The sequence below is a fragment of the Aythya fuligula genome, chromosome 14, assembly GCF_009819795.1.
Source record: "Aythya fuligula isolate bAytFul2 chromosome 14, bAytFul2.pri, whole genome shotgun sequence".
Lineage (NCBI taxonomy): Eukaryota > Metazoa > Chordata > Aves > Anseriformes > Anatidae > Aythya > Aythya fuligula.
In genome coordinates, this window is record NC_045572.1 from 14,304,576 (window position 1) to 14,331,130 (window position 26,555).

Consider the following 26,555-nt stretch of genomic DNA (forward strand, 5'->3'; position numbering starts at 1 on the left):
CAGTATCTCCGAAGAACAGCAGCACAGCACAGTTACTCGTTTGGAAATTTAGAAAATATCCAAACCCACAACCCTGCGGTACTTTTCCTTGCCATAAATACCCAGATAATTTGCCTTTCGAAAGCAGAGCAGGCCGTCACACTATTTCATTACTTTTCTGGTCATGAAGAGGCTCAAAGCCTTTGTAAGCAAAGAGATCGATTCCTCAGGTCCTGCTTTTCACCGTTTCACGCGATTTGCGTTTATTTCAGCGCGGGTGCGGCCTCCCCATTTCAGCACAGCAAAACCAAGGAACTCCGTGCTGGCCAAGGGGCAGTCGCAGGCTGAGGCCGAGCTGCCCACAGCCCTTCACACCTCCATCTCCCCCTCCCACCCACGCGTGCTTTTAAGCCTCCCCGTGCTTATTTCTGACCGCTCCGAGGCCGGGCAGCGGCGCTGAGGAGCCGGGGGCAGCCCCTACAGCCCCTCACAGCCCGCGTGACGTCACCCCGCCCGTAGCCCCACCCACCCTCCATCTGAGATAGAGGGAGGGGGCGTGGTTTACGTATGCCCCTCCCCTCGCCCTCGTGGCGCCGGGCGGGGCGTAGCGCGCGTGCGCAGTGCGGCCGGTGCCGGGCTGCAGTCGGGGCGCCGGGCGCGGAGCGGGGCGGGCGCGGAGCGGAGCGGGGCCGGGCAATGGGGCGGCAGCCGCGGGCCGGGGCAGGCGGCGGGGCCAGCAGCGGGGCGAGCCGCCCGCCTCACTAACCCGACACCCTGCCTGCTGAAAGCCGCCTCCTTCTCCTCCTCTTCACCCCCGGCGGCGGAGGCATGAGCGCGGCGCCCTGAGCTGCGGGGCCGGCGGAGCGGGGCTCGCCCCTAAACCCCCCCAAACAGCCCCAAAATATCCCCTCAGCCTTACGGGACCCGCCGCCACCTCCCTGGCTCCTCCCATGGCATGAGCCCGCGCTCTCCTCCCCCCCCTCCCGCTGCCTCCTTTCGCTCCGGCTCCCTCCCCGGGCCGGCAGATGGGCTAAGGCGCCTCGCTGTGCCCCCCCCGTGCCCTACAGGAGCGGGGGGCCCGGCCCCGAGCCAGCCGTGAGGGCCGCTTGGGTTCCCCCTGAGGCGATGATGAAGCCGCGGCGGGGCCGGCGGCCCCCGCCCGGCGGCTCGTCGGTGCTGCTGCTGCTGCTGTGGCACTGCTGGCTGTGGCCGGCCGGAGCCGATAACGCCAGCCAGGCTTATTACACCGCCCTCATCAACGTGACGGTGCTGAGCCCCGAGCGGGGCGGCCCCACGCTGCTCCGCATCGACCGAGGCCGCTACGGGCAGGATTCCCCCAAGGTGGAGGTCAAGGGCCTGCTGGTGGCTCCCGTGCCCATCAACGGAGGTAATGGGCTGCGGGAGGAGGGGGTGGGGAGAGAGATGGTGGGGGGGTCATGCCCATGCTGGGGGTCCCCGGTGGTCATGGGGGTCCCCCCTGTACTTGTCGGGGGTCCCTGATGCTGCTGGGGGTCCCCACTGTGCTTATCAGGGGTCATCGATGGTGCTGGGGGTCCTCGCTGCTCCTATCGAGGGTCCCCATTGCTGCTGGGGGTCCCCACTGCTCCTGTCAGGGGTCCCTGATGCTGCTTGGGGGTCCCTGCCTCTGCTGGGGATCCCCACTGCACTTGTCAGGGGTCTCTGATGGTGCTCAGGGGTCCCCGCTGCGCCTGTCTGGGGTCCCCAATGCTGCTGGGGGTTCCCATTGCTCCTGTCTGGGGTCCCTGATGCTGCCCAGGGGTCCCTGCCTTGGCTAGGGGCCCCTACTACTTCTTCCAGGGGTCCATGATGCTGCTCAGGCGTCCCCATTGCTCCTGTTGAGGGTCCCTGATGCTGCCCGGGGGTCACTGCCTCTGCTGGGGTCCCCACTAGTTCTGCCAGGGGTCCCCGATGCTGCCAGGGGTCCCCACTCCTTGCCAGACCATCTGCTCCCATTTCTGCCCACCTCGGTCTCTTCTCACTCGTCGGCGAGGCTGTTGGCCTTTGTCTGAGCTTTGCAGACTTTCCTAGACAGCTCTGGGAAAAGAGCAGGGAGAAGTTGCCCACGGGGGAAAAAGAGGGAAAAAAAATCCATGATCTGGCTTTAATAACAGCTCGACAAAGCGTAATGGGTTTACTCTGAGTAGGCTGGTCGTATGGAGGGATGTAGGGTTTATTTCAAAGCTACAAAGAGTCAGTGGAGATGGCTCGCAGCATTTGGTTACAGCAGTACCGTGAATTTCAGAGCAGCTGCACGGCGCTCACTGCGATGGATGTGCATCTGGAAGGCCTTAAGCTTTTGCAGCTGCATGGAGTCATAGTTATTGAGTGAACGCTTCTCAAAAATGCTTTTTAAGCTGTCCATCAAGACTGGGAATGACTGGAGCCATCAGGCTGTTGCTCTCGTGTCCAGTCCAAAACGTGCTCAAGTTTATAGTGCTGAACGCTGTGTTGTGCTTCCCAGTCTTATTTTTATTAAGTGAAGCTGTTGTCCATTTGTTGTTTTCTGAGAAATGTTAGGTTTTATAGAGACTGCTAGCTTAACCTGGTGAGGGTGTTATCTTGGTTTTGCCTCTGAAATGAGGCATTCAGTCACGATGATGTGATTTTTAATAGTATCTTATTTTAAACCCCCTTGCTGACACTATCTGAGCTGCCATCTTCAAGAAATGGACCGCTTGATGGATCACAGTGGTCCCAACCTGTCTTCTGAGCAGTAAAGCTCTGAATAATGCATTAAATAATATAATCAATTAAAACTAGGCTGCAAGCGGTGAATATTAAGAGGGTTTGTTTTTGTTTTGTCTTTTTTTTTTTCCTGAAGCGTCAATAACTACTGTATTATTAAAACCTCCTGAGAATTTACCAAATCTTAAGATCAGGAAAATGTTTTGATGCTTCTTCAGAGCCAAATACCTCCTGCTAGGCAGCTTTGTACCTGCTACTGGTGTATGTGAGCAGGCTGTGCATCTGCACATGCTTGCTGGTTTCATTGAAGCTCTATTTCATTAGCGTTACAAAGTGTTAATTAGAATATATTTAAATAGCACCTTTGTGGGGGCAGAGTGAAGAAACAGATCTTTGAGCAAGCCTCCTGCAAAAGGACTTTCATTCATACTTCAGATCTTACCTTTAGGGATGTTTTCGGTCAGCTCTCGCCAGGTAGGCTCCGTCTTTCCTTCATCTGCTGCTTCCTGGTGTACCTCAGACACCCCAAATCGTGCATTAAAGGAGGCTGGGCACCCGCCAGTTATTGCAAGAGGTATTTGGGGTGAGGGGCTTAGGGTTAAGGCTGTTGTGTTTTGATACGTGCAGGGTGTCGTTTCTTTTCATAGCTGCATTATTTGTCAAGGAAAAACTTTTGATACTGATGACTTTTTAATTTGCTTCCGTAGCTGTTTCTGATCTCTTCCAACACACAGTCTTCACTAAAGTGAGATTAAAGCACAGAGGGGCTGACAGCTTCTTCACCAGAAGCTAATGGTGAGGGGAGAGCCAAATAACTCAGCACCCTGTAAGGAGTATTTTTATACCTTGCTGCTGAAGTATATGGCGATGAATAATTTCAGTGAGAAAGCACAGCAGGAATCGGGAAACTGCAGGCCTGAATTACTGCAGTTTTGACATGCTGCAGTCATTAAAACTTTGTTGGGGAGGTTCAGTTCTCTCCTTCTGTTTGTCAACAGGAGATAGTTAAAGCAAATGCTGCTGTTGTTGCCTTCCTCTAAAATCCTTCTGAAGTGTTCTGTATAGATGGTTAGATACGAGGCATTTTGTTTTAATTCTGCCAGACACACTTCATGCGGTTTTAAAATATTTTGTGTAGCAGGAAAATCTGGAGTATGTTATGTTCTTAGTTAAGATGCTCTTGAATGCTTAAGAGTCGTGATTTCATTCTTCTGTTTTATTATATCTGGCTTTGATAAGACTGTGCTGTTCTGCTGTCAGTGATTGCTCTAATGCCTTTTTATCAGCCGGTTTATATTGCTGTAGCACTTGTTTGCAAGCTTTTTTTTTTTTTCCTTAATAGCTCTTAATACAAGTAGCTAGTGCCAGCCTCTGCAGCTAGAGCAGTAAATGATCTGCTGGATCCCCAGATCTGCATCCTGAGAAGAAAAGCCCGCTGCAACTGGTTGGGGATAGCTTGGCTTTGAAACTGCATTGGAGTCAGGAACTGACCCATTCACAGACCGCTGGATTGGGTTATCTGCGTTAGAGCTGAAACATCTTCAAAGTCACGTTTCACATGCTGCATTAAGATCCTTTATTCCTTGCTTGCAGGGAAGTAGATGAATTTACTAGTTCATGAGTTTACTGGATTAGGGTCAGTGCTCTGCAGCTGAGCGTACACATTTGTAGTAGCACAGCCTGGGATGTTAGGTGTCACACTGTAGTGTTGCTTGTTAACTTGTGTTCTTGAATATGCCCACAATCTGATTATTTTTGAAGTTGTCAGTCCCTTGTGCTTACCCATCATTTAAATTTCAGCACAGAACAAATTCAGTCACTTCTGTTTCTTTAGCAGAATCTCTTCGGTTCAACCTTGCCATGTCAATGCGTGTATCAAAGCACAGCTTCCCTGGACTTTTTATAGACCCTCATATGAAATTGATACTGGCTTTCAAAAGCAGTGCTGCTGTGTAAGTGATAGGGCAGTAATTCCACGGCTGCTTGTAAAAGTGGAGCTTGAGCAGTCTGTCTGTCGCAGCTGGCTGTGGGGTGTGCGTGCAGCTCCTCTGTGTGTGCACATCTCTCCAGGTGCTAAATGCTCGGTACCAGATGAGTTCCTTTTGAGTTTTCTTCAGTCCTTCCACCTCTAGGTCCTCTTCTTACTTCCCCTGACCTCTTTGTCTTGTGTTGTGACTCAAACGATTGCTTACTGGAAGGCATTTTTACACAGCTTCCGGATCTGGGTGCTCGCGGAGTATCAAAAACTGTTCCTCTCATCCTGCATGGGAGCTTAATAGCAAAGTGCATCCTAACAGCCAAATAAACGCAGCTTTTCTGACAGCGTGGGTCAGGTTTGTGTCAGTAAGGTTACTGAGCACTTCTCATTCAGTCCCTTATTTGGTTATTTTTGTGGTAAATGAGATATTTCACCCCAAACTCTCACCTTAGGTGCATGCGTGGGCGTTCTGCCTGCTGTTTGCACGGGGCCTGGCCAGGGCCTTCCTCTCACTATCTCGAGTTGAGCCAGAGGTCATGGAAAACCGCCTTTGATTCTGGGTAGAAACTGCTGCGCTTTGTGGATTAGCTCCCTCTGAAATGTTCGCCGTGCTTAGGGCTCTCCTGTGGCTGCTGGCTCAGGGTTGCTCTGATTTTTCCTGTAGATGGGAAGCTGGGGGCTTGGGTGTGATGGTGGGAGACAAGGTTTGTTGGGTGCTGGGTGGGGAGGCCGGGGGGTCACAGAGGTGGGACAGATGGAAATGAAATGGTGGCAGGGGATGGGATGGGATGGGATGCACACAGGGTGGGTGATGCTCTGCGAGAGCTCCTGGGCCCTCGTTCATGTTCCCAGGGACAGGGACAGCTCTTTAGAAAGGAGAAAAAAACACCTTAGGAAAAGGTGGAGGTAGGGAACAAATTGTGGCATGAGGGTAGGGTTGGAGGTATAGCTTGTGCGTGGTACTATAGCATTCGGTAGCACTGACACTTTATAAATGTGTGATGTGAACAGGTTTTAGCTGCAGAAGGTCTAAAATGACACTTTGCTGGTGACTGCGGAGCTTTTGGTGATATCCAGGCTGAAGTGCGTGTTCCCTCCTGCCCAGAATACCAAACATCAGGCCGTAAGAAAACAGAACCAGCAAATGCATCAAGAAGCATGGATTTGTGGAGGGAAAAGTGTGTGCCGTGCATGCATCCTTTACCACGCATCTCAGTATCCAGCTTAATTAGTAGTCATTAACTGATAAGAAAAGTGGTCTTTATATTGCAGTTTATAGCTGCAATTGTAGTATACTTACTGAGCTAACGAGATTAAATCTTAACTATTACAGGACTCAGCTCACTGACTTTCCTTTGTTTAACTTCTTCCCTGAAACCAGATTGCCTCTTGTGCAAAGAGTTTCTCCTGGTGGTAAAGCCAACTTTAGTCAAAGCAATTGCCTGCAATAGCTCTTGAAAATAAAATGCTGCCACGTTTAACTCATTAATGCAACTTCTTAAAAGCAGGAATTATAACTGGCTTGAGTAAGGGCTATACTGATAATAACACAAGCACCAATGTATTGGAGAAAATGTGTGTTACAGGTGTGCTATTAAGCCGTAATTGGATAGCAAGTACGAGGAGCCTTCCTTCAAATAGGAAAGAATCGATGCTGCTGTGCTGCTCTTATAAATTTCCCAGCTGAATTCCCTTTCTGGAAACTTTATCCTTTTTGTTTATTGGGAACGTAATCGTGTTGCACGGGTCTGTTCTGCAGTCAGGTGCCCTGCGTGGGATTGCATCTTCTGCAGGCTGCCTTCTTTCCCAGGGAGTCTTCGGATGTGCTCCCCCCAGATATCGATGGTGCCTCTCCACCTATTGTATTACAGCGACTGAAGGTCAGACTGTGAAACAATTTCTGTACGTGTAGCCGAGACCAGCTCTGGCGACTGATGCTGGCCTGAGAGAACAGAGCGTTAGCTGAGATGCAATCAAGGTACCTTACCATTAAAAAAAAAATGAATAAAAGCATGATATAAAATAGTTAATGCTCAAGATGCCCTGTGGAAAGGGAGCAAAGTCTTGATAACAGACACCAGCACAATAATGGCATTTCTTTTTGAAGTGGGCCATCACAGCTGTGTGCTGGGCAGTGCAAGAGCGGCATGAACACCCCACACAGGAGGGAAAGCAAACCCAGTCAGGGCTCAGAGGTAGAAGAGAACGGAGTCTGCATTCAGGCAGGTGTGTACTTAGCTCTGACAAAGCCTTTATTGCCCTGACAGCTGACCTGTTAATTTCATTTTGGCTACCACAAAATGGGCTGTTCCCCTTAGAGAAGGAAGCTGAAGGACCTGGTGAGCAATTGGGAAAGATGAGGAGGAAAGCAGTTGTTGTTCGGGTGTAAACTTCAGTCAACTCCAGCAGCTGAGGAAGCCTGGTTGGATCTATTGCGATATCAACTTCTTTCACATGAATCCCTGAAGTGCTGTCACAAATAGTACAGTGGGAAGGGCTCTTGAACTTTAAAAAAAAATAAAATAAAAATAAGGAGAAACAATTATATGCAAGTTGAGCAGTCTTGTGTGTTGTGCAAGAGGAAATTGAAGTTCTCCTAAAGCTGGAACAAACGTGCAGCCGGACTTGTGGGTTCCGAAATCCCAGCTGATTCTTCTGTAAAGAGGCTCCTCGGTGGTGGTGGGGCTTACATTACAGTAGGAAGGGAGGTACTTGCAAGAAAATTGAACATTGCTCTTTAACCCAGCAGGTTACCACTTTTAACAGAAAATTATCTCTTTGCCAACATGTTCTTGGTACATAGGCAGACACAAAGAAAGGAAAGGCGGAGTAAATAACTTATATTTCAAATTAGCTAGAACAGCAGCGTGCCTATAAGCATACAGGAAGCAGTTTTCCTACTTCTTCTGCAATTATAATGTTGCATGAGTGACTTCTGATCGTATCTTTTTATGTATGAGCGATTTGTCTTAGAATAACTCTAATTTAATGTGAAGGCGCTTTTCATTCTGGCGTGGACATCATCCAGGTAATATTTGCAAGTCCCAGTCTTCTAGATCCCTACTGGACTTTGGACAACTGAGTGCAGATGACAGGGTAATGGGGAGCTATCAATGAGGATTCCTGCTGACACCGTTCATTTATCTGTCCCTTACAATGCAAATTGATGTGCCTGGCAGGTTAGGTGTACAGCAGATGTTTTATTGTAGCCAGCTGGCTATGGTGGAAGGCTGAGCATGCCTATAAGACTTGGCCTCTTTATGGAGTGTGTTAAGTGTATTGAAAAAATGAGCAAAAAAAACCAACCAGACTCTTCACTATTGTTCCTGAATTTTATTTGGTTAAAAGCAAACAGTTTACTTAACATCCGTGTGATGTAAATAGGATGCTAATGTAAAGAAAAGTGGGTTATAACTTTGCGTTAAATCTCAAGTGACTTGTAGTTCCTCTGTTCAGGCTTATAAAAACAAGATTTTTAGTAACATTTTTGTTGCTTGGTGCTAAAGTAATATTGACAGTTAAATCTTCATCAGGATGTACCGAATCACCTCATCAGTGATAATGTGCTGTTTGTGTCGTGGTGGTTGTTGGTCTGCACCTGGAAAACTCGTGTGTTGGGATATCTTGAATCCTAATCCTGTTGGTCCAGTAACATTTTGTAGCTCTGTCCACAGCTTTGATCTCTACTGTAGTAGAAAATGTGTGCTACATTTCCCACAGATGCTGTTTTTATCTCTTACTGCTTTCCCTGACAGTGTTTCAATTTATGTGGCTTGAAATTTGGAGTTTAGAGGTGCCTACATAAGCTTTATAAACCCAGATTGTACAACAGGCTTCTCAGAATGCCACCTCCCTTTTCTAGATGCCTTTTCCCTTTTATCGCTTTTGATTTTCCACTCTAGTTAATAACCCATAATCTAGATTTTGGGACCATTTTTGTTACCACTCTGAATTTTAGCTTTGACTGCACTGAAGCCATCACGTTCAGTCCATGTGCATAATCCGTAGGGTTCCTGCTCTTCCTTCACGTTTATTACACAATTTCTGGCTGCAGTATCTGCATTCAGGGTTAATTTTAGCAGCCTGAGGAGGTTCTGTGGAAGATGACCACTTAGTGAAAGGTAGCTTTCAAAGGCTGTTTCACACCTGAGAATCTTGAAAGTGTTTTCACTGGAGAAGAATGTGATTATTTTTTTCTTTTTTTTGAGCTTTCGAGGCTTGCAAAACTTCCTGTGGTAGTTTGCTGATGCTTCCCCTCTCATTTGTAAGTGGAAATGCTCTGAACGAGTCAGAAGCATGCATGAAACAGGGAAGGGCTTTTATCTTAATGCAGGTTGGTTGTGCATGTGCCATGTTGTGGTTCTGTTGCATTTTCAAAAAGGACTACGATTCCTCTTAAAAAATGCCTTGTTGTCTTGTGTTAAGGACTGCAGTGGCGGTGAGCATGCACCTGTGATCCTTGCTGTTCCTGGTGCTCCAGAACAACTCTGTGGGATCAGTGCTAGTCAGCAGTTTCCAAAGGGATTGAAGTAATAACGTCAGAGTAACGAGGGAAAACACTCTAAAATTTGGCCTCAAGAATCTATATTTCAGTTCCCTGATCCCAGGGAAAATGCAAACATATAAAAACATGAGGGGAGGAACAAAAAACTTAAAAACCCTACAAGTATAAAAATACAGCAGGTAGCCTTCTGTGCTTGAAATGTCTTTAATACAATCCTGAAAACTGATTATAAGAAATATTTGCTTATATCTGGCTGCCCACCCTCCTTCAGCGGGCGGGGAGAGGCCTGTCGTGCCCAGATGAAGAGATGAAACCATTTCCTGTGTGACTGATGTGATAGAGATTCATCTGCGCTAATTTTCTTTGAGTAAGCAGAGAAAAGCCTGTTTCAGACAAGACTGCTGGGCTGTTTAAATCCTCTCTGTCAAATGTTTTAACCCGAGCTTTGTTAAGCTGAAAGCACTTAAAAATGCCTTCTGGTTTGTTTCCAGCTAATACCTTAAACTGGATGCTTTTGTGGTAGGCCTCGTGCTGAAATTCCCTAGTCTGAGCTGACCAACTCGTTTCTTTAAAAGGAAATTTTGGGACTCTTCATTTGTATCTCTTAGGAACTGCAACAGTTTTCAGAACTATTATGTAGATAAATTGTTTGTGTCTTGAAAAAACTCCTTATCCCAACCATCTGTAGCAGCCAGAGATGACATGACACTTGACAGGGTAAATACGTGTGTTATAAGTTGCTGTGGGCTCCGAATTTCTAAAAATTCCTTAATGCCACCCTTGTGTCAGACTGAAGTGCATGTCAGCACTTGTGCAAACAGAAACACCTTTCAGCAGTTTCAGATGCTGCACTGTGAGGCCATCTTCCACGTTGCATTTTGTACACCTCATACGCGGATCCGTGTGGGTTTTGGTTACTCCAGGATACGTTACAGCATCAAAAAGGACAAAAAAAAAATAAAAAAAAGCTTTGCATACTGTTGAAATTAGATATGTCTGGCGTTTGCCGTTTCTATTACTTTTCCTTTGCAGCATCGATACCTCTTTAGCTAACAACTGGAGTGCGTCGTGTTTGCAAAACCATTTGTTTCCTCGTAAATTTGAATGCTCTTCCCTGTAGACAAAATGTGCATGTGTAAAAAGCCGATGTCGCTGCGGGGTTTTTACAACATCAGCTCTTACTGTCGTCCTCTTTTACAGTAGCCTGCACATGGCAGATAACTGCTCTGAACCCTCGTGTTCACAGCCTCCTTTGTTTAGTTATACTTTCCACTGCAGTGATGTTTATGACTGCATTAAAACAACAACAAAAAAACACATTACCCTACCCAGAATGACTAATAAAGAGCTGTTTGGTAAATGCCTATAGCATATGAACCATATTCTAGTGTTTTTCAGCCTGTAGGCAGGTATTGATTCAGATGTAAATTCACTGTTCTAGCTGCACTAGAGTTAAAAATAGCTTGTGTTACTGAGCCTAATTCTTGGGCATATAGTGACAGCTTTCAGCGGTAGAGATTGAGCTTCTAAAGAAGACTTTTTTGCCTTAAGAATGCAATTAGCTTTAGGCGTTATTAACCAGAGGGCAGTAGCTTCCTAGCGCATAACAAAAACTAGCTTCAAGTTTTTCTGAATTATTTTTCTTTTTGGATGTTCTAACAAAGTGCTGTTTGTCTAAACGTGTCTCCAATTTCAGTTGCAGATCGCCTGGGCTGTGACCCTCGAACACGTTTCCAAGTTCCACCCAACACCAAGCAGTGGATTGCTTTACTACAGCGAGGAAACTGTACGTTTAGGGAGAAAATACTGCGAGCAGCTTCACATAATGCTACAGCTGTGGTCATTTACAACAATATATCCAGTGAAGAACCTGTCACGATGACTCATCAAGGTAAATAAAATGCAATCTTTCACTATAATTCTTTTTTGCCTGAGTACTCTTTTGCCACATAAACCATTGCTAAAGTGCTCTTGGCAGTACACAGATGATGCTATTTGAAACAGCCTGTTCTCTAATGATGTTTACATGTATGCAATATAGTGAAATAAGCCAATAACTCTGAAAGAAGTTACTTAGCTTTAGTGTACACTTTATCCAATAAGGAACATTTTCTTCTGTAGAGAGGATATGGGTGTTTTGGCTTGAGGAAATAGCTGACTTCAAAGATCTTACAGGTGTTTCAAACCTAGCTGAGATGAGAAGCTAATGTAATATAGCAGCAGGTCTAGCATTCTACAAAGCATGTGCAACTGAAGAATTGTTGCAGTAGCATGTTTCCAACTGGCTGTTTATGGTGGGGACTTCCAAATATTAAGTTATATCAGAATCTGGGTTTGCTTGCGTTTTTATGACAGCTGACAGAGGTTTGTCTTTCTACAATGCATCTTTGTTTATTCTCATATGGTACTCAACAATTCAGAGAGCAATTGCCCTGTATTAAGCAGTCTACAATTAGACTATTGCTGGTCTAGAGCAATGCTGAAAGTTGAGGTTTCTACTGACTTCCCTTTTATAAGGTTATCCATGTCCAAGTTTGCTGTGACTAGTGAATAACTACAGCTGGTGGGACTCTCAGACTTTAAAAAATAAAATTCCGTGGTTAAAAATTATTTTTCTCAGTTCTGCTAACTACACTTTTAATTTTTCTAGAAGATGTTCTCACTTTGGAATTATTCAGCTTAATCAGAAAAGGCCTATTTCTGTATTTGATGGCTGTACTGCTGGTAGCTTTTTTATAGAGGTTTTCATTTCAGTTCTCTTTCTTTAAGCACCAGGGGTTGCTTAGAAACTGGAATTTCCTAGTTATTTCTCTGCATATTGTCACAATTAGAATGGAATTCTTCTACTAAAGTGCTATGGTTGCTTCTCCCCTTCTTCTCACTAGACATCGCTTAATGGAAATGTCTTGTGACATCTTCTGATTTAGTGGAGTCCGACCTTCCCAATTCTGTACACCACAGAAATTTTCCAGGGAAATTTAGACCTGCATTTAGCAATCCTAAGCCTGTTGAAGCTGTTTTTCTTAGGTACCCTTCCTTAGATGCTTCTGCAACTAATCTGCAGGCAAAAAGCCCAATGTTCTAGCAAAATAATATAATAATATTTATTATCTGCTATAATAAAGAGGAGTGCCACTCCACGGTTCTTGTTTTGATTGTTCTGATAATGTCAGAGGTCTGTTTAGCAATCTGTGTTTTGCTGGGCTTCCCTTAAATAGCTTCCTGTTTGCTCGAGGTAAGAACTGCAGCTGTGGGAGATGCAGACTGGTCCTTTGGTGTTAACTTCAGCACAGCGAAGGTTTGGCATCCACCATTCCATTAACCCCATGATTGCTATTCCAAGCACAGTGTCAATTCATGAACCTGTGCTGGAATGATGAGTCTGTCCAAACAAATGTTGTGCAGAGTACTGACACACAGTCATGGCCTTCTCAGATCTTCCTTCTTCTGTTTTATCAGTTTTACCACTGATGTATGTATGCTTTTGAGGTGGTGAATGACAACATCATCTGTCAACCGGGCATTTTCTGTTCCTGAAGGTCAGGAGGAGTTGACCATGTGTATTCTGCTGCTCTTGAAGTTAAGTGTGTTAAATTAAATTGATATAAAATGAAGGTCAGCCAACAAGCTTGTCTGATTTCCATGCAGTGACTAGTGCTGTTCTGCTGTTCTTTAAAACATGCATTCTTCACAGTGCCCTTTTGTAAGAGTCTTTAGGCAGTCGTGAACCTGGTCATCACATTTCCCTTGTACAAACAGGTAGGAATAGGCTTTGTATCTGCGCTGTAGTTTTTGTACTGTTACTTGCACAACCTTAGGACTCTTGTCTGCCTGGTGAAGCAGAGGGGGAAACAGCAAGTGCTGATAATGCATACTCTGAACTGTGCTTTCCTGCCTTGACCTTTACATGAATTTCAGTCACCAGTTTTGGCAATGTCTGTGCTAAAAGTAATTAAAACATTACATAGATTTAGGCATGTTGCTCATCTTGAACCTGCAGCGGGGTGATTCCCTATTTAAAAAAAAAAAAAAAGCTCAGTAAGCAGATCTCACACGTGGAATTAATATTTTTTTTCCAAGTTATTTTATGCTTGAACACACATTTGAAAATTCTGATGTTGTGGAAATTTGTCTGTGCTTAACAGAATATAAATTCCTTCTGGTGGCCACCTAACAGCTGTCACTCTTGAGTCAGTCCTTCATCTCTGTTCATATTAAATGAACAGTTTTTACTGCTAGTATCAAAACTTGCTTTTTCTTATGTGGTAGTCCAGCCCACTAAGTCTCTGTCCCTTCAACTTCAAGTTAATTTTAAAATAGGTATTGACCTAAAGGAATTGGTGAAACACTTTGTGTACATTTCTGCTAATCTTATTTGCAACATTCTTTTCTATCTACATATTCTCGTATGTATTTCTATGCACATACAGAATAAACATATTTTACATATTCTTGCAGATGTCCTCTATCACCCTAAATGAAGGACATCTTTTCCCAGCATAGGTTATGTTAGACTATGATATCACTGGCAGGAAGGCAGTTTTATGGGTGGTTTTGCTTTCTACTTCTGTTAAAGCAGAACAAATATTGTCTAATGTAAAAAGCCTGTGTGGTGGAGAAAATATTTAGTAGCTGTCTCCTTTATAATCAATTATGGGAATAGGAAGGAAGTGCAGGTAAAACAGCATTTTAGTTCTTTCTATTTTTTTATGTGGTGGAGACGGTCTTATTAAATACAGAATAGTTAGATTTTTATATTGAACTGTCTTAAAATCTAGATTTTTATTTGGATTTATAGAAAAGAATATGAACCAAAGAAGCCCCTAAAATAAAGATATTTAGAATTTATGGAACAAATGTGAACAAAAATATAAATGAATCTTTATCATCAAAATAAAGTTGCTGGGTTCCAAAAAGCAGAGTTATCAGCACTGAAGAAATTTCTTTAAGTACTTAAACAATTTCTAATACAAAACCTTGGTCAGAGAATTTACCTGACGTTGCTAAATCTTTTCAAGCCTTTGGCACAAGTTGCAGACATCAAGATAAATCTTTATTGCTCTTCTGAAGAAGCCATGTGTTAGTTTTCTTAGTGTTTTTTTTAGTGATGTGTACAGAAGGTGACTTTTTCCTCCTTCAGTGCTGCGGGAGACCTACCCGATACCACTGGCTTCCAAGAACTGTTTTCTTTCAAGTGGAAGATTTCTCATTGCCTTGTGTTTGCTTTTAAAACAAAACATCAGAGACAAACCACTGGTGCAGGAGGCAAGACACGTACTCATTTCAAACTGTGACAAAACCGAATGCATTTTACGTGAATTATTTTAGGTCACTAGGTCAGAGACAGGAGGGGCAGGAAGTCATCGGGAGCTGTTGCCATCTGATGGCTGGTCCCTGGTCTGGGTGGAAGGTGCTGCAGGGCTGGCAGCTGTGTGGTTTGCTGCTTTCCTGGGCTGTGCCACCCTTACTGTGTGCTGCAAATCTGTGCTGCTGACCTTTAACTCCCAATCTGCCTCTTGGTGCAACTGCAAGCTACACTGATACACAAAAACCTTGGCAGGGTGCTTTGCAGATCATTTTGCCTGAGTGTGCTTAAGAATTTAAGTTCTATACCAAATCCACTGCAAAACTTCCCCTGGATTCCTGAGACGTGCTTTAATCCACAGCTCAAAACTGATTTTATTGTGTGCAGTTTTGTTCTTCACTATTAACTTACCTGGAATATTAGTGAAAAGGAAGGAAAGGTGACTCATGGAAGTTGAAGCTTTTAAAAAGAGGAAAAACAATCTTCAATAGTATGACCATAGTTGGTGTATCTCTGATCATCTTATGTTGTGAATTTGCTTGTTTGCTAATTGAAAATGTTGGGAACGAGTGTCAACAGAGTTATAGCTAATCTGTTTCTCGCTGCATTTCTTGTAGGTGTATTCATCAGGAAAGTGTGTCAGGTGGTAGTAAATGGAGTTGTCTGACACGTAGCAGGACGCAGAGAGAAGTGTGTTTGGAGCATGGATTCTGAGCCTTAAGGAAACAATTGTCCCGTAGAGGCAAGCCAGGGAAAACCCTTCACAAAGCTCAACGCTTTGCAGAACTTCCTCTTCCCTGTGTTCCTGCATGTTAGGTACCTCATCCACAGCTGAAATAACAGGAGTTAGGCTCGTTTTTCCTTAGCCAGCTGAAAGGATAATTAGTTCTGTGGCTCTGAAAAGGCCCGTGGGACTGTTAGTGACTGTAAGTAATTACATTTTTTTCTTAGCTAAAGACCATGCTCCCGCAGCAGAGTAATTCCCTAAATCCATGGATTCCGTGGAATCAAACTTACTCATAGATTTACACAATGTGCTTCTAACGAAGTTGTAAAAACACTTTGTAGTGTCCTTGTGTAAGCTTCTGTTACCATGTGTTTTGGGGGCTTTGCTGGGTTTGTTTGGAAACACTGTCCAGATTGATGGGTCTGTGCTGAAGTTGTCTGTAGATGGAAGAAAACACCAGACCATGGCAGACTGCTCTCATTAGAAATCCCTGGGTTTCTTAGTTCCACACACACTGGTGGGAATGGAAACTGCTATCCAGAAATGGCAAAACAGAAGCCACCTACCAGCACCTGCTGACGTTACAAAATGCAAGAGTAGAGTTCTAGTTATCAAAATCCAAACACATCTTAAATTGCAAAATGAACAGTAATACGTTACATTACAGTATTACTTTTTAAAAATCAAAAATGTGACGCTAATCAGTGTTTAGGTGTTAAATCCAGATCTAAGGTTACAGTTTTTGCACACTATTCCTGAAGGAAACAGTTTTCAAGTAAGCAGTATCTTTTGCAGGATGTCTTCTGGGGACATCTGGTAGCTCAGTAGAAGGATCTTAATTCTTTTAATAGTGCTCAGTGTCATCAGACTTAAAACAGAAGGTGAAAAGGTGCTATCTGAGGTTGATGGAGAGGAAATGATCTGTAGCAAAGTCAAAGTAATGTCTTTCTTCTACATCCTAATGCTGTATTGCTTTTGGGGGACACTCAGGGTGCGCTGGGTGCAGCAGAGACACGTTCAGACTCAGCTTGTTGTTAAGCTGGAGGAAATGCAGCGGCAGAGCTCCACCATCTCACACGTGTCAGCGTGGTTTGGACTTGTGAATGGGACGGGATGATTTAGCAATGACTACTTGTTTTGATTTTATGCAGATTTGTCCTTAAGAAACATCTCACCGAGTGTCAGAACAGAGCAACTGGGTTATGAAATAGTGTGTCAGCTGAATTCTAAACATGGCCCAACAGTTTCCTCAACTGATCTTGCTGTTTAGCTCTCCTGTTTTGGGCTCCTAGACTCAGTAGATTATGAAGCTGGTGTAGAAGTATGACAACAGCATTGTACCAAAGCACAGTTCCTTGTTTAACAAAGGAGGGTGAGCATTTGGAGAGCTTGTTCCTGCTTACACGATGATTGTTATTTATTGCCAATGGATTTAATTATTTAATGTGTTACAGGCTAGCACAACAAGAATCTGATTAGGCATTAATCTTTGTTTTGAAGTTAATTCTGTCACACCCATCTTTGGAAGGCTACTCCTGCTGTTCCTGGTTTTCTAATCACATGCCTTCATCGTGTGCTGTTCTGCAAGGAGCAGAGCTCTGAACATCCACATTTCTGGTGGCACTATGGCAATGCATGGTGCATTTCAAAACAGTGATGTGCACGTAGGCATATTTAGATGACATAGTTCAGTGTCCTGTCTTACCCTGGCAGAGTAAAATCCCCTGAAGCTCATTTTGCTGCAATCAAAGAAGAGCTTTGACTGTTCTGCGGGTACAACTTGACTGTATTTCGTTTGCAGTTCATATAAGCCTGACCCTCGCTAAACTTGAACATCTACTTCTTTTGTCCTCTTGCAGACAGTTGGAATTCAAGTTTTAGCCTCAAGCGATTGTTTTTCAGGTTGTTCTGCGTAGGCCTGTGTAGCAAAGAGACTTGTAATTTCTGGAAACAACTACTCAGTGTTTTGGGGTAGCCGAACTTGTAGGTAGTGGCTGTAACTTTCAGGTAGCAGTATATACTGCTGTCATGTACAATTTTCTCATGGTAGGGTTGTAACATCCGTTCTACTGTCTGACACTACAAAAAATAGACATCTACAGTAAATGTTTACATACAAAAAGTTGACATCTTCAATGTTGCAAAGGGATCAGGAAGAAAAAAAAGCTGTAAAAAAAAAAAAACCTTCAGCCTCGTTTTAAAATTGATGCATATTCTTGGCATTAAGCTCTTGCCTTGCTTAGGCAAAGTAATTGGCAAATACTATGCTTTTTTCCTTGTTTTCAGAAGTATTTGATTTGGGACATCTCAAACAACATATTTTACCCTTGAGATTGCACTTGTGTTGACAGCTTGGATGTGCTCTTGCTTACTTTCTGATTAGATCAAAATAAAAATATGTGCAGCCAGACCTGTTTTAATTGCTGTGAAGATTTGCCAGGGTTCCTCTTTTTACCGTATCCTTTTACAAAAGCCTGGTTTAGAATGTAAGACTTAATCTTCAAATTTACAAAGTTCACTTTGTAGTGAACTTCTATTTTGCATTTGACTAAAACTTTAAAATATCTGAAGAATTTGTGTGTTCCCCAATGTTGCTAAGTACTATGGAATTTATATTGGAAAAGTTCCCTGAGCTCACCTTTTCTGGCAGTGCAGGTTTCATTATCATTAGATTGTTTTCTAACATGGCTAAACACCTGAGCTTGGAAGTATCCTCCTTAAATAAGCAGAGAGGTCTTTCTGAATATCAACATACCCCCTTGTGTCAACTTTATTTGTCATTCCTGTCTGTTTTTCTTTAATTTCTGACTTGTAGTCAGACTCCTTGTTTCTGCTTTTCCTTAATTTTGCATACCTTTTATTTCTAGCGGAGTAAAATGTTCCTTATGGTTAGATGACCACCCTTTCTGTGTGCATTTTGGTGTTCCTAACACAGCTTCCTCTCCGCTCCCTCCAGTGCAGGTGTCTTCTGGTGTTTTCACAGAACTCCCAATCGGTCCCAGAACTTCATAAATAACAGCAGCACTTCCTTTGTGCTCTCCTCTTTTCTTCATAGATGTTTTGTGGCTTCCCAAATTCCATCACTGTTGGCCAATAGGTTGTCAGAATTGCATTAATCTCCACAATTACCATCCTTCTTGCCTATGTAAGTAGGACTTCTGAAGCAATTCAGGACTTCTGACAGTTCCCTCTCCCAGCCTGTTCTGTTGATGATAGAAAGGAATGAGCCTCCTTCAAACCTGTAAACTGGTTTTAAGAGACTTTCTCCTGGGGTAAAAGGCAGTTATATTCTTCCTTTGATTATAAGTTTCTTAATTTGTGCCTGTCTCTGCAAGGTCACTTCACAGGAGAGTCTTGGAGCTGTTCATTAACATGTTCACTACTCAACAGCTGAAAACTAGACTATGGTGATGGTGTTTTCCATGTGGGTCAGTAGGCTTCAACAGTCCAATAGGTCTTTACTAGAGTGCCAGTATGTCCTTACTTTGTAAGCTGTTGGTGAATATGACTTCAAAGGGTTATTAGAGTTCCAAAATTACTTGAACAAAAGCATTTCCCATCAGCCCTAACATAGCTGCTGTTTGTGGTGGTCTCACTGCTGCTTAATGTTATTCTAAGAAATCTGGTATGGTAATGGAATCGATCCCTTTCCTGGGCACCTGTACGTTTGTCTCATACATGTTTAGAAATGCTTAATTATGGAATTGTAATGGTTTGTGAAGATGAGCAGTTTTATTTCCAATTAGACTATTACGATGCTTACATCATTGCAATTTGGTTTTTGGTGTCTGGATCATGCTTGAAATCCAGCCCTTAAGGAGCTGCCTGCCTTATTCCTTACCTTTATTAGGGAAGTGGAGATTTTGAGTGTTTTTTAAAGGAAGTACCCTGAAATTTCCAACAGGAAAAAAAAAGATTCCAATAAATCTGTTTTAAGTTTATTTTTTCAGAGTAAAGTAATGACAATCTTTGGTTGTTAAATAATTGTCTGCTTTTGAAAGAGAACAGTATACTTTTACAAGTGTGAGAGGAGTGCAGTTTATCTGCTTCATGCTGTGTCTACAACAAGCATCAGCAAGTGCAATCAAAGGCTAAGGAAATGCAAGGACTTCAGCTGAAAATATCAGCCATTAGAAAAGCGCTCACCTTTGTTACCAGCACCTGATTTAATTCCCAGTTCACTGCAAACCTTGTTCTATCAAATCAAAGCAGGCCAGTGCCTCTTACAGGTGGTCCTGTACCTCCTGTGCTGGAGGAGGGATTCCAGGCTTGGCCCTCCAGTCTGCCAGGAGCTGGTTGCAGCACTGCGGCACTGGCAGCAGCTCAGATGCCCAGGAGGAGTTGTCAGCCTCCCTTCTTCCCCAGCATTGACCAGACAGCTGCTTGGGCTGTTCATAAGCCCAGGAAAAAAAAAAACAAAACCAGCTGCTTAGTTGCATTTTGTCAGGCTGCCATTGCCTGTGTCCTCCAAGGGACAGTAGGTGGATGGAAGGTGTCTGAAGTCTGCTTTCTGAACCACACCTGTCTTTAACTTGGTATCCTGGCCACAGTTGTTTGTATTTAGAGCTTCAGAGAAGCGTTTGGTAGTCAACAATCAACACAAAAAGTGGGGGAACAACTATTTGCTAGTGATGAGACCAGTAATCTTTCTTCGAGATGACTTTATTGACTTTCCAAAGTTGCTCTTTTGGAGTTGCCAGGAGGTGTGGTTAGCGAGGGAGCCAAAGCAATTTCTTCAGGAGCACTACAGGAAACTTCTGGTTGTTGCTGCTCTTCCCATCTTGGTGGTCTTAGTGTCCTCCCAGATATTTAATCCTTCTCCTGTCCCAATGTAATATTGCCCACTTCCAATGATGAATCACAACTTCCTTTTCATACAGAGTTGTGTAACTATCCTAATAAGCATGCACGCAGTAAAATTGCAAGTTAAAAACAGCTATCTGGGCGTGGATGATAACAAATGATTTATAATATGTACAGGTGTCAGTATTCAATATTTATCTTAGGTCTACTGTCTGTCCTAGCTTATTGTCTCTGGTTGAGTGCTCAGTTCGTTGGCTTTAGGTAGCATTCCAGCTTCTTATCACTGAACGCTGCTCTTGGCTCAGGAGAGCATTTCTTCTCATAAAATTTATATATAAAGACCATATTCTAACTTTTAGAAACACTGTGCTATTCACCTGAGGATTTTTTTCTGCTTAGGTTTCAGAAATGCAGGATTTCAAGGTGCTTAAAATAAACGAGTCCGTGTCTCCTCCTGCCCCCAATTCTTCTCAAGCAGGGAGCTTTTGCTATAATTATTTAGGGTGATGCCCCTGACAGAAATATGGATGAACCAAGTCCCAGTTTCCACTGAGCTTCAGTATGTTAAACAGGCACGATTTATTTTTCTTTTTCTGCAGTTCTCCTTGGCTCTCACAGGGTCAGAAGCGGCAGTAGCACTTTGGCTGTTCCCAGTTGAGTCATTTGGAATGCAAATCGCTTCGCAGAGACGCCAGAGGTTCCCTTTGTGCCGAGCCTTATATAAAACGTGTGGCAGATTGTCAGCCTTGTCACATCCCCTGGGCAGCAGGGAATAGGTGGAGGCTTCAGCTTTTAATTCAGACGGCACTGGACTAGCATCAGATCTGAGTCAGCTCTGCCTCGCAGACAGCTTTATAAATCATGTCAGAATGCTGCATCGAGTGCTTCTGACAGATCCTTTGATACTGACATAACTCAGTGGTCCAAATAAATACCTACTGGGGAAGTACAGCAGAACGCGTGCTCTGGGGAAAACGGTCCCTCTGCCCTTCCTTCGCTATCAGAACCAGATGTGAGGAACAGAAGTGAAGCCTGGGGAGAATATCAATCAGGATTAAGTTCTCTGTTCTTGGTTGATCTTGCAGCATCTGGGCTGTAGGCTGGCTTTGAGGGTTGCAGGAGCACACGTGCTGCATCTGCGTACAGGATCTTTAAGTTGCAGGAAAGGTGCCTTTTGTCCTGTCCTAAATGCTGCAGGCTTGGGCAAGGACATTTCCCAGCTGGGCAAGCAAGAATCCAAATAGATTTCTTCTCAAACAAAGCAGGCAGTGGGATTTTATTCTGTTTTCTGGGGTTTGCAGTTCATTAATAATCTTGAACTGAGTTTGGGTTCTAACAGTCTTGAATAGAAGAGGCTGTGGAGAGCCGGTCTGCAGCGGGCTTTGTGTGAATTTTGGTGTGCTGGTGATTTTGTTTGAGTAGATCGTGTTGGTGCAGGGTTGCCGCTTCAAAGCTTTTGAGCTTTGTGAATGGAAAGGAGTAATGAAGTAACGCTTAAATGACTTACACAGCTCTGAAGCCCCCGCTTTGGAAAATTAGCTGTTAGAGACTGTCACCCTGTCTCCTTGTACCATCAGTTTCAATGTTGTTCTTCTGGCATTTCTCCTTCATTTTCTGGGTACAGTAACTTCTTAAGAAGACAATTTTGATTAAAGGACTTGAAATCCTCTTTTAATGCAAAGAATATTTTTTTTAATGTTCTCTGTTCACTGTCACACAAATTTCTCTGCAACTCCAATCTACTCTAAAGCCAGAATCTGGGTGCTGCAGTCTCTTGCATTGTGCAGTTCCTCTCCTAGGGAATGTGAACTGGAGCAAACAGATGGAGAGAACAGATGAGCAGGCTTTGCACACATTTTGAAAATAGGTCTGGAAAAAAGGGTTTCAGTACAGATCTGGAAGAAGAACAATGGCACTCAAAGTTTTTTTTTTGTTGTTGTTGCTTTGGTTTTAATATAAATTTTGCTGTCTTTTGAATTTAGATCAGAATTCCTCTGAGTTAAAGATCTCCTTTCACAGGGGACGGGGGAATTCTGCATTTAAAGCATAGGTGCTCTCTTAGCTCTGCAGATTTCATTCTTTTTTGTCTGGTTTTGTAGTTTGATTCTTGTGGCCTTTGTGCTAAGGATTTTCCCTTTGGGATGTGAGGTGGACTAGGGACAAGACACTACAAAAACCAGATGGGCTAGGCAGTCAAAATGGAGTTGATAAAGCTGATCACAACCTTACTGAGCACGTCTTTGTATGGATGATAAAATCATTACTCAGACTTTTTTCATTTTTTTCATTTCTGCTCCACTTTCCAGCCAGGCTTATTTGCTTTGCTTTCACTTCTGTCAGAGAATTGGTACAGGTAGAAGTTTGGCTTTGTTGCATCCTTGGTGGAATTATGATTTGCAGGTCCTTGACAATCTTTCTCGTACATGCAATCTTCATAACCACATCGGGAAACTTGCCTAACTCTCCAGAGCAGCTTGTACTCAGCTCTGTGCGTACCAAGACCACTCATTTTCTAAACGTGTTTTTTCTGTGAGTTGCCTATTCAGGTAATCACAGCTCCCAATCTGGAACAAATGCACTCCCTAAAATGAGTTCAGACTGCACGCAGTAGTTACAACGTGGGAAGTACTGTTTAATCTAACTGGTGGAGACCTGTTACGATGTGTGGAGCTGCAAACAGTTTGCATGTTAATGCCCTAGTTTGAAAACCTGGGTTTGAAGGGTAAGCCTCAAGTTGAGTGCCCGGTAGCATGTTCCTTATGCCATAGGTAGCATAGATTAAATGCTTTAAGTTGTCAAATTGTTTTGCATATAGAAAATCTTGTGAGTAGCAGGCGATGTTAATTTTAAATATGAATTAAGTATTTTTCCTCTTTTTATAGGAACTGGAGACATTGTTGCTGTCATGATTACAGAATCAAAGGTCAAGGAGATCCTGAACTATTTGGAAAAGAACATCTCTGTCCTGATGGCAATAGCAGTGGGATCCCGTGTTCCTCCAAAAAACTTCAGTCGGGGCTCTCTAGTCTTTGTGTCAATATCTTTCATTGTTTTGATGATAATTTCTTCAGCATGGTTAATATTTTACTTCATCCAGAAGATCAGGTACACAAGTGCACGTGATAGGAATCAGGTAAGGGCGCTTTTTTCTCCCTGTTAAATTGAGGTGATATTTCTGTATATAATAGTCTATAGAGAATTAATAATTTCTTAGGAATGTCCATCAAACTAGTGTTGAAAACCACTTTGTTCAGAGGCAGAGCATGTTTCTTGGCAGGGATTTTATATAGCAGATTGTTACTGTCCTGAGCAGCACCAATACAAGCTATTATTATGTGACAGGAAAGAAAAGAACGGAGGCAAAATATTTGTTTTTGAGTGCAAGTCAAAGAGGAAGAGAGAACCTGTGCTGGCTGACTAATACATACTGTACAGCATATTACTTCTTTTTGAAAAGGACATTTGGGGATGGAGAGGGAAGTTAAATAGTGAATGATCTTGTATGGTGTGGTAGAACATGGAACTAATATCGTTAATTTTATCCATGTTATTAAGGATAGCTTTAGTAATAAATTAGGCAATTCAGTTTGGGAATGCCTTTATACAACATCTATAAATGCATGAACGTTAGGGTAAGAAAACTAAGAGATAGAGGTGACCTGCGCTATCTTCTAGCTTTCATCAAGATGATACTTGATGTGTACTGTCTAATTCTCCTGGTCACACATACTGGAGAAAATATTGCTTAGTTTGCCTTTCTTACATCCTCTTTCACATCTAACATAAGAGCTTACGTCTGAATTGAATCAATTAAGTGTGCCCATGCTCAGATATCTTGAATATATGAAGTCATCAACTTAAACATGGATTAAACTTTAGAAGTAAACGTTTTACTAGCGTGGACTTAATGACCCACTGTCTCCTTGCGTGCCTTGGCTTTTATTGAGAAGGGTCAGTAAACCTCAGGAAAACCACTGTGCTCTTTGTCTCTGTGCATCTCTGTCAATTATCTTATAAAGCTGCCAACCTCTAGTCCTGTCCCATATTAGGGAACGCATAAGGGCTCACTGGGGCAGCACTTCGGGTCTTTAAAGCACTTTGTCAAACCTAAAACAAATGCAAACCTACAAAGCCACAGTTGTGACAAAAAGGATTTCCTTTTCAGTTTCTAGAAATAGTGTCTGATGCTGCAGGTCCCATGGGCATTCTGTAGATTTTCCTAAGGATGTCATTCTTAAATGACCACACTGTAGCTGGTACTTAGCGTGGTCCCCTGGGATGGTAAAAGTTTAAATATAACTGTTACTGAATGAATATCTGTGGAATACTAAATTGTGCCCGCTGCATCCCCTACATGGTTCTAGGCTTCTTCCAAATGTCCGTGTTTCAAAACAGCTGCTCCTAGGGGAGAGGGCTTTTATGACCTTTTTTCTTTCTTTAGATTTTTACAAAGGTCAGGAGAAACTTGATGAAAATTTTATGTGGTTTAAAAAGCTGAGCGTATTAAACTTTAATAAGAAGGTGGCGACAGCTACAGCTTATTTTTGAAGAGCTTTGAGAGCTCTCCGAGAGAAGGCTGTGCTGTTAGCGATGAAATAACTTGCTTTAACTGAAAAACAAGATCACAGCTTATGTCTAGAGGCACGCTTTTTTAAAGGACATCAAAAACATGCAGTGTTTTATAGATAGTGCAAGTAGATACCGGTATTTCACATGATTACTCTTGTACATTTCCGCCAGAAGTATGAAACTCCTTTGCATGTACTGGTAGCCTTTTCCATCAAGGTGGTTGTGGGTTTTAAAAGCAAGTATATGCTGTGTGCCTGTGCCCTAACTTAACGAAATAGCAAATGCTGAGTGTTTCCAAAGTTAGCATATAAAATTATTTGTTAAAATTAGAAAGTGGAAGAGATGAATCTCTTAAATAGGAGTCTCTTAAATAGAAAAGAAAGTTACCGTTTGTCAAATTTCTTTATATAGTTTATATGAGAATACACACATTTAGAAAGAATTTTTCTGACATTAATGGTTTTGACATGAAGATGTGATTCTATATTCTTTCTGAAAGGCTTCATATAGCACAAATAGAAATGTATGCAGTATAACCACATATACCACCTGCTATTATGTAGGTGGTAGGTGGCATTTAAGTGAAATGCCTCACTTTGCCTTTTCAGTGTTCTTCTCTTAAGCAATCGTGCTTGGCTGTGCAGTGATAATCCAGTCCAGCAGTGTTCCAGTGTATTCTGGGCATTAGGTACTCGGCCAACGTGCTTGTTCTAGGATATGTAATTTAGATTTACCTAAATTAACTAGTTTCTCACATGGTGAAGCTAGGATGAGATATCTGACTTCAGGAAGCGTAAAATTTCCCTTTCCCACCTTTGTTCCTGATAGTGTATTAGGCTCCAAACACTGTAGTATGTATTTCAAGTCCATGTTCTAAAAAATTTAAAATGAAAGAGCTGTTCTGTGAAACCCCCAAAATTGTGTGCTTATATAATCCCTGAGTAATGTTGGTACAGTGATCCTGATGCAATAAACACAGTTGTAGTGGCCTCCTGAGGTCTTTATCAAGTAAAAGCAGCCTTCTGAGCTTCGGCTTGTATGCAAAAATAAGTGTATGGGCTGGGGAGAAACTGAAGAAGAACTTGATTTTTCAAGTATATTGGAGGTGGACACACAAAATGCCCACTTGTGGACACCCAAAATGCTCCAAGCTGGATGGGAGTGTTTGGTGTTTTCTTTTTGCATTCTCAGAATCTGGCTGTCAAAAGCAGAGTACTTATTACAAGGTAGGTGAAGGATGAAGAACGCAAACTTCCTTTCTTCCAGTAAATGTAAACCCAATCTGACGTCTTGAGTTCCTGAAACAAGAAAACACGAGCTCAGTGCTGCTTACTGCCCTGGCTCTGGGATCCCACGAACCAGCTGGCCAGCAGCCATCCCCAGTTGGCTGGGAACTGGGCACTGCAGCAGGAACCAGCGCTGCAAGCGCAGGAATGGCTCCTCCATCCGACGGTGGTGGTCATAAAAACAACATAAACAGCAAAAATAGCTCGGGCTGTGCAGTCAGATTGAGGTTAATATTTAAACCAGTGTTCGTTTCAGCTTTATTTAAGTCTCTTTCAGATTTTGTGACCCATAAATTTTTGGTTTCTCTGGTAGTGGTTGCTTCAGGTAATAGCAGGAGAGAAACTAGGTTACACTGAGGATCTGTTATGTCTCAGAATAAGATCAGCCTGCTCAGGGAGGGAAAAAAAAAAAAGAGCTTAAGAGAACAGAGTGTATTCTAGCACACTGAATAAAAATCAATACGAGCCCAGGATCCCGGAAATCACCAGGAAGGCATGTTGCTTCAGCTCGTATCCTGTGGGCAGGGTGTCATTAGCTTTGTCACACACATGTTGGGTAACTGCTGTGGACTCTTATGTAGTCTGTGAGGTTTATGCCCACATGTGTCAAGTGCTTTCCTGTGCTCTGCTGTTGGATTTTTTTTTCTTGATGAACCTCCAATTGCAGGCTTTGCTGTGTACACTTTTTATCCTGTGTG

General features: G+C 43.1%; 1 protein-coding gene across 2 annotated transcripts in view; it reads left to right on the forward strand.

The window, feature by feature from the left end:
* The first annotated feature begins 825 nt into the window (after positions 1–825).
* The window catches only part of RNF130 (ring finger protein 130), a 52,547-nt gene continuing 26,817 nt past the window's right edge, over positions 826–26,555 (forward strand). Inside the window, exons 1-4 of one of the 2 annotated variants that reach the window (XM_032197249.1) lie at positions 935–1,008; positions 1,080–1,366; positions 10,864–11,058; positions 22,885–23,135. In XM_032197249.1, the coding sequence (XP_032053140.1) occupies positions 935–1,008; positions 1,080–1,366; positions 10,864–11,058; positions 22,885–23,135 (807 nt within the window). Of the gene's footprint in view, positions 1,367–10,863; positions 11,059–22,884; positions 23,136–26,555 lie in introns of both variants that reach the window. The other variant, XM_032197248.1, reaches the window with a different exon arrangement.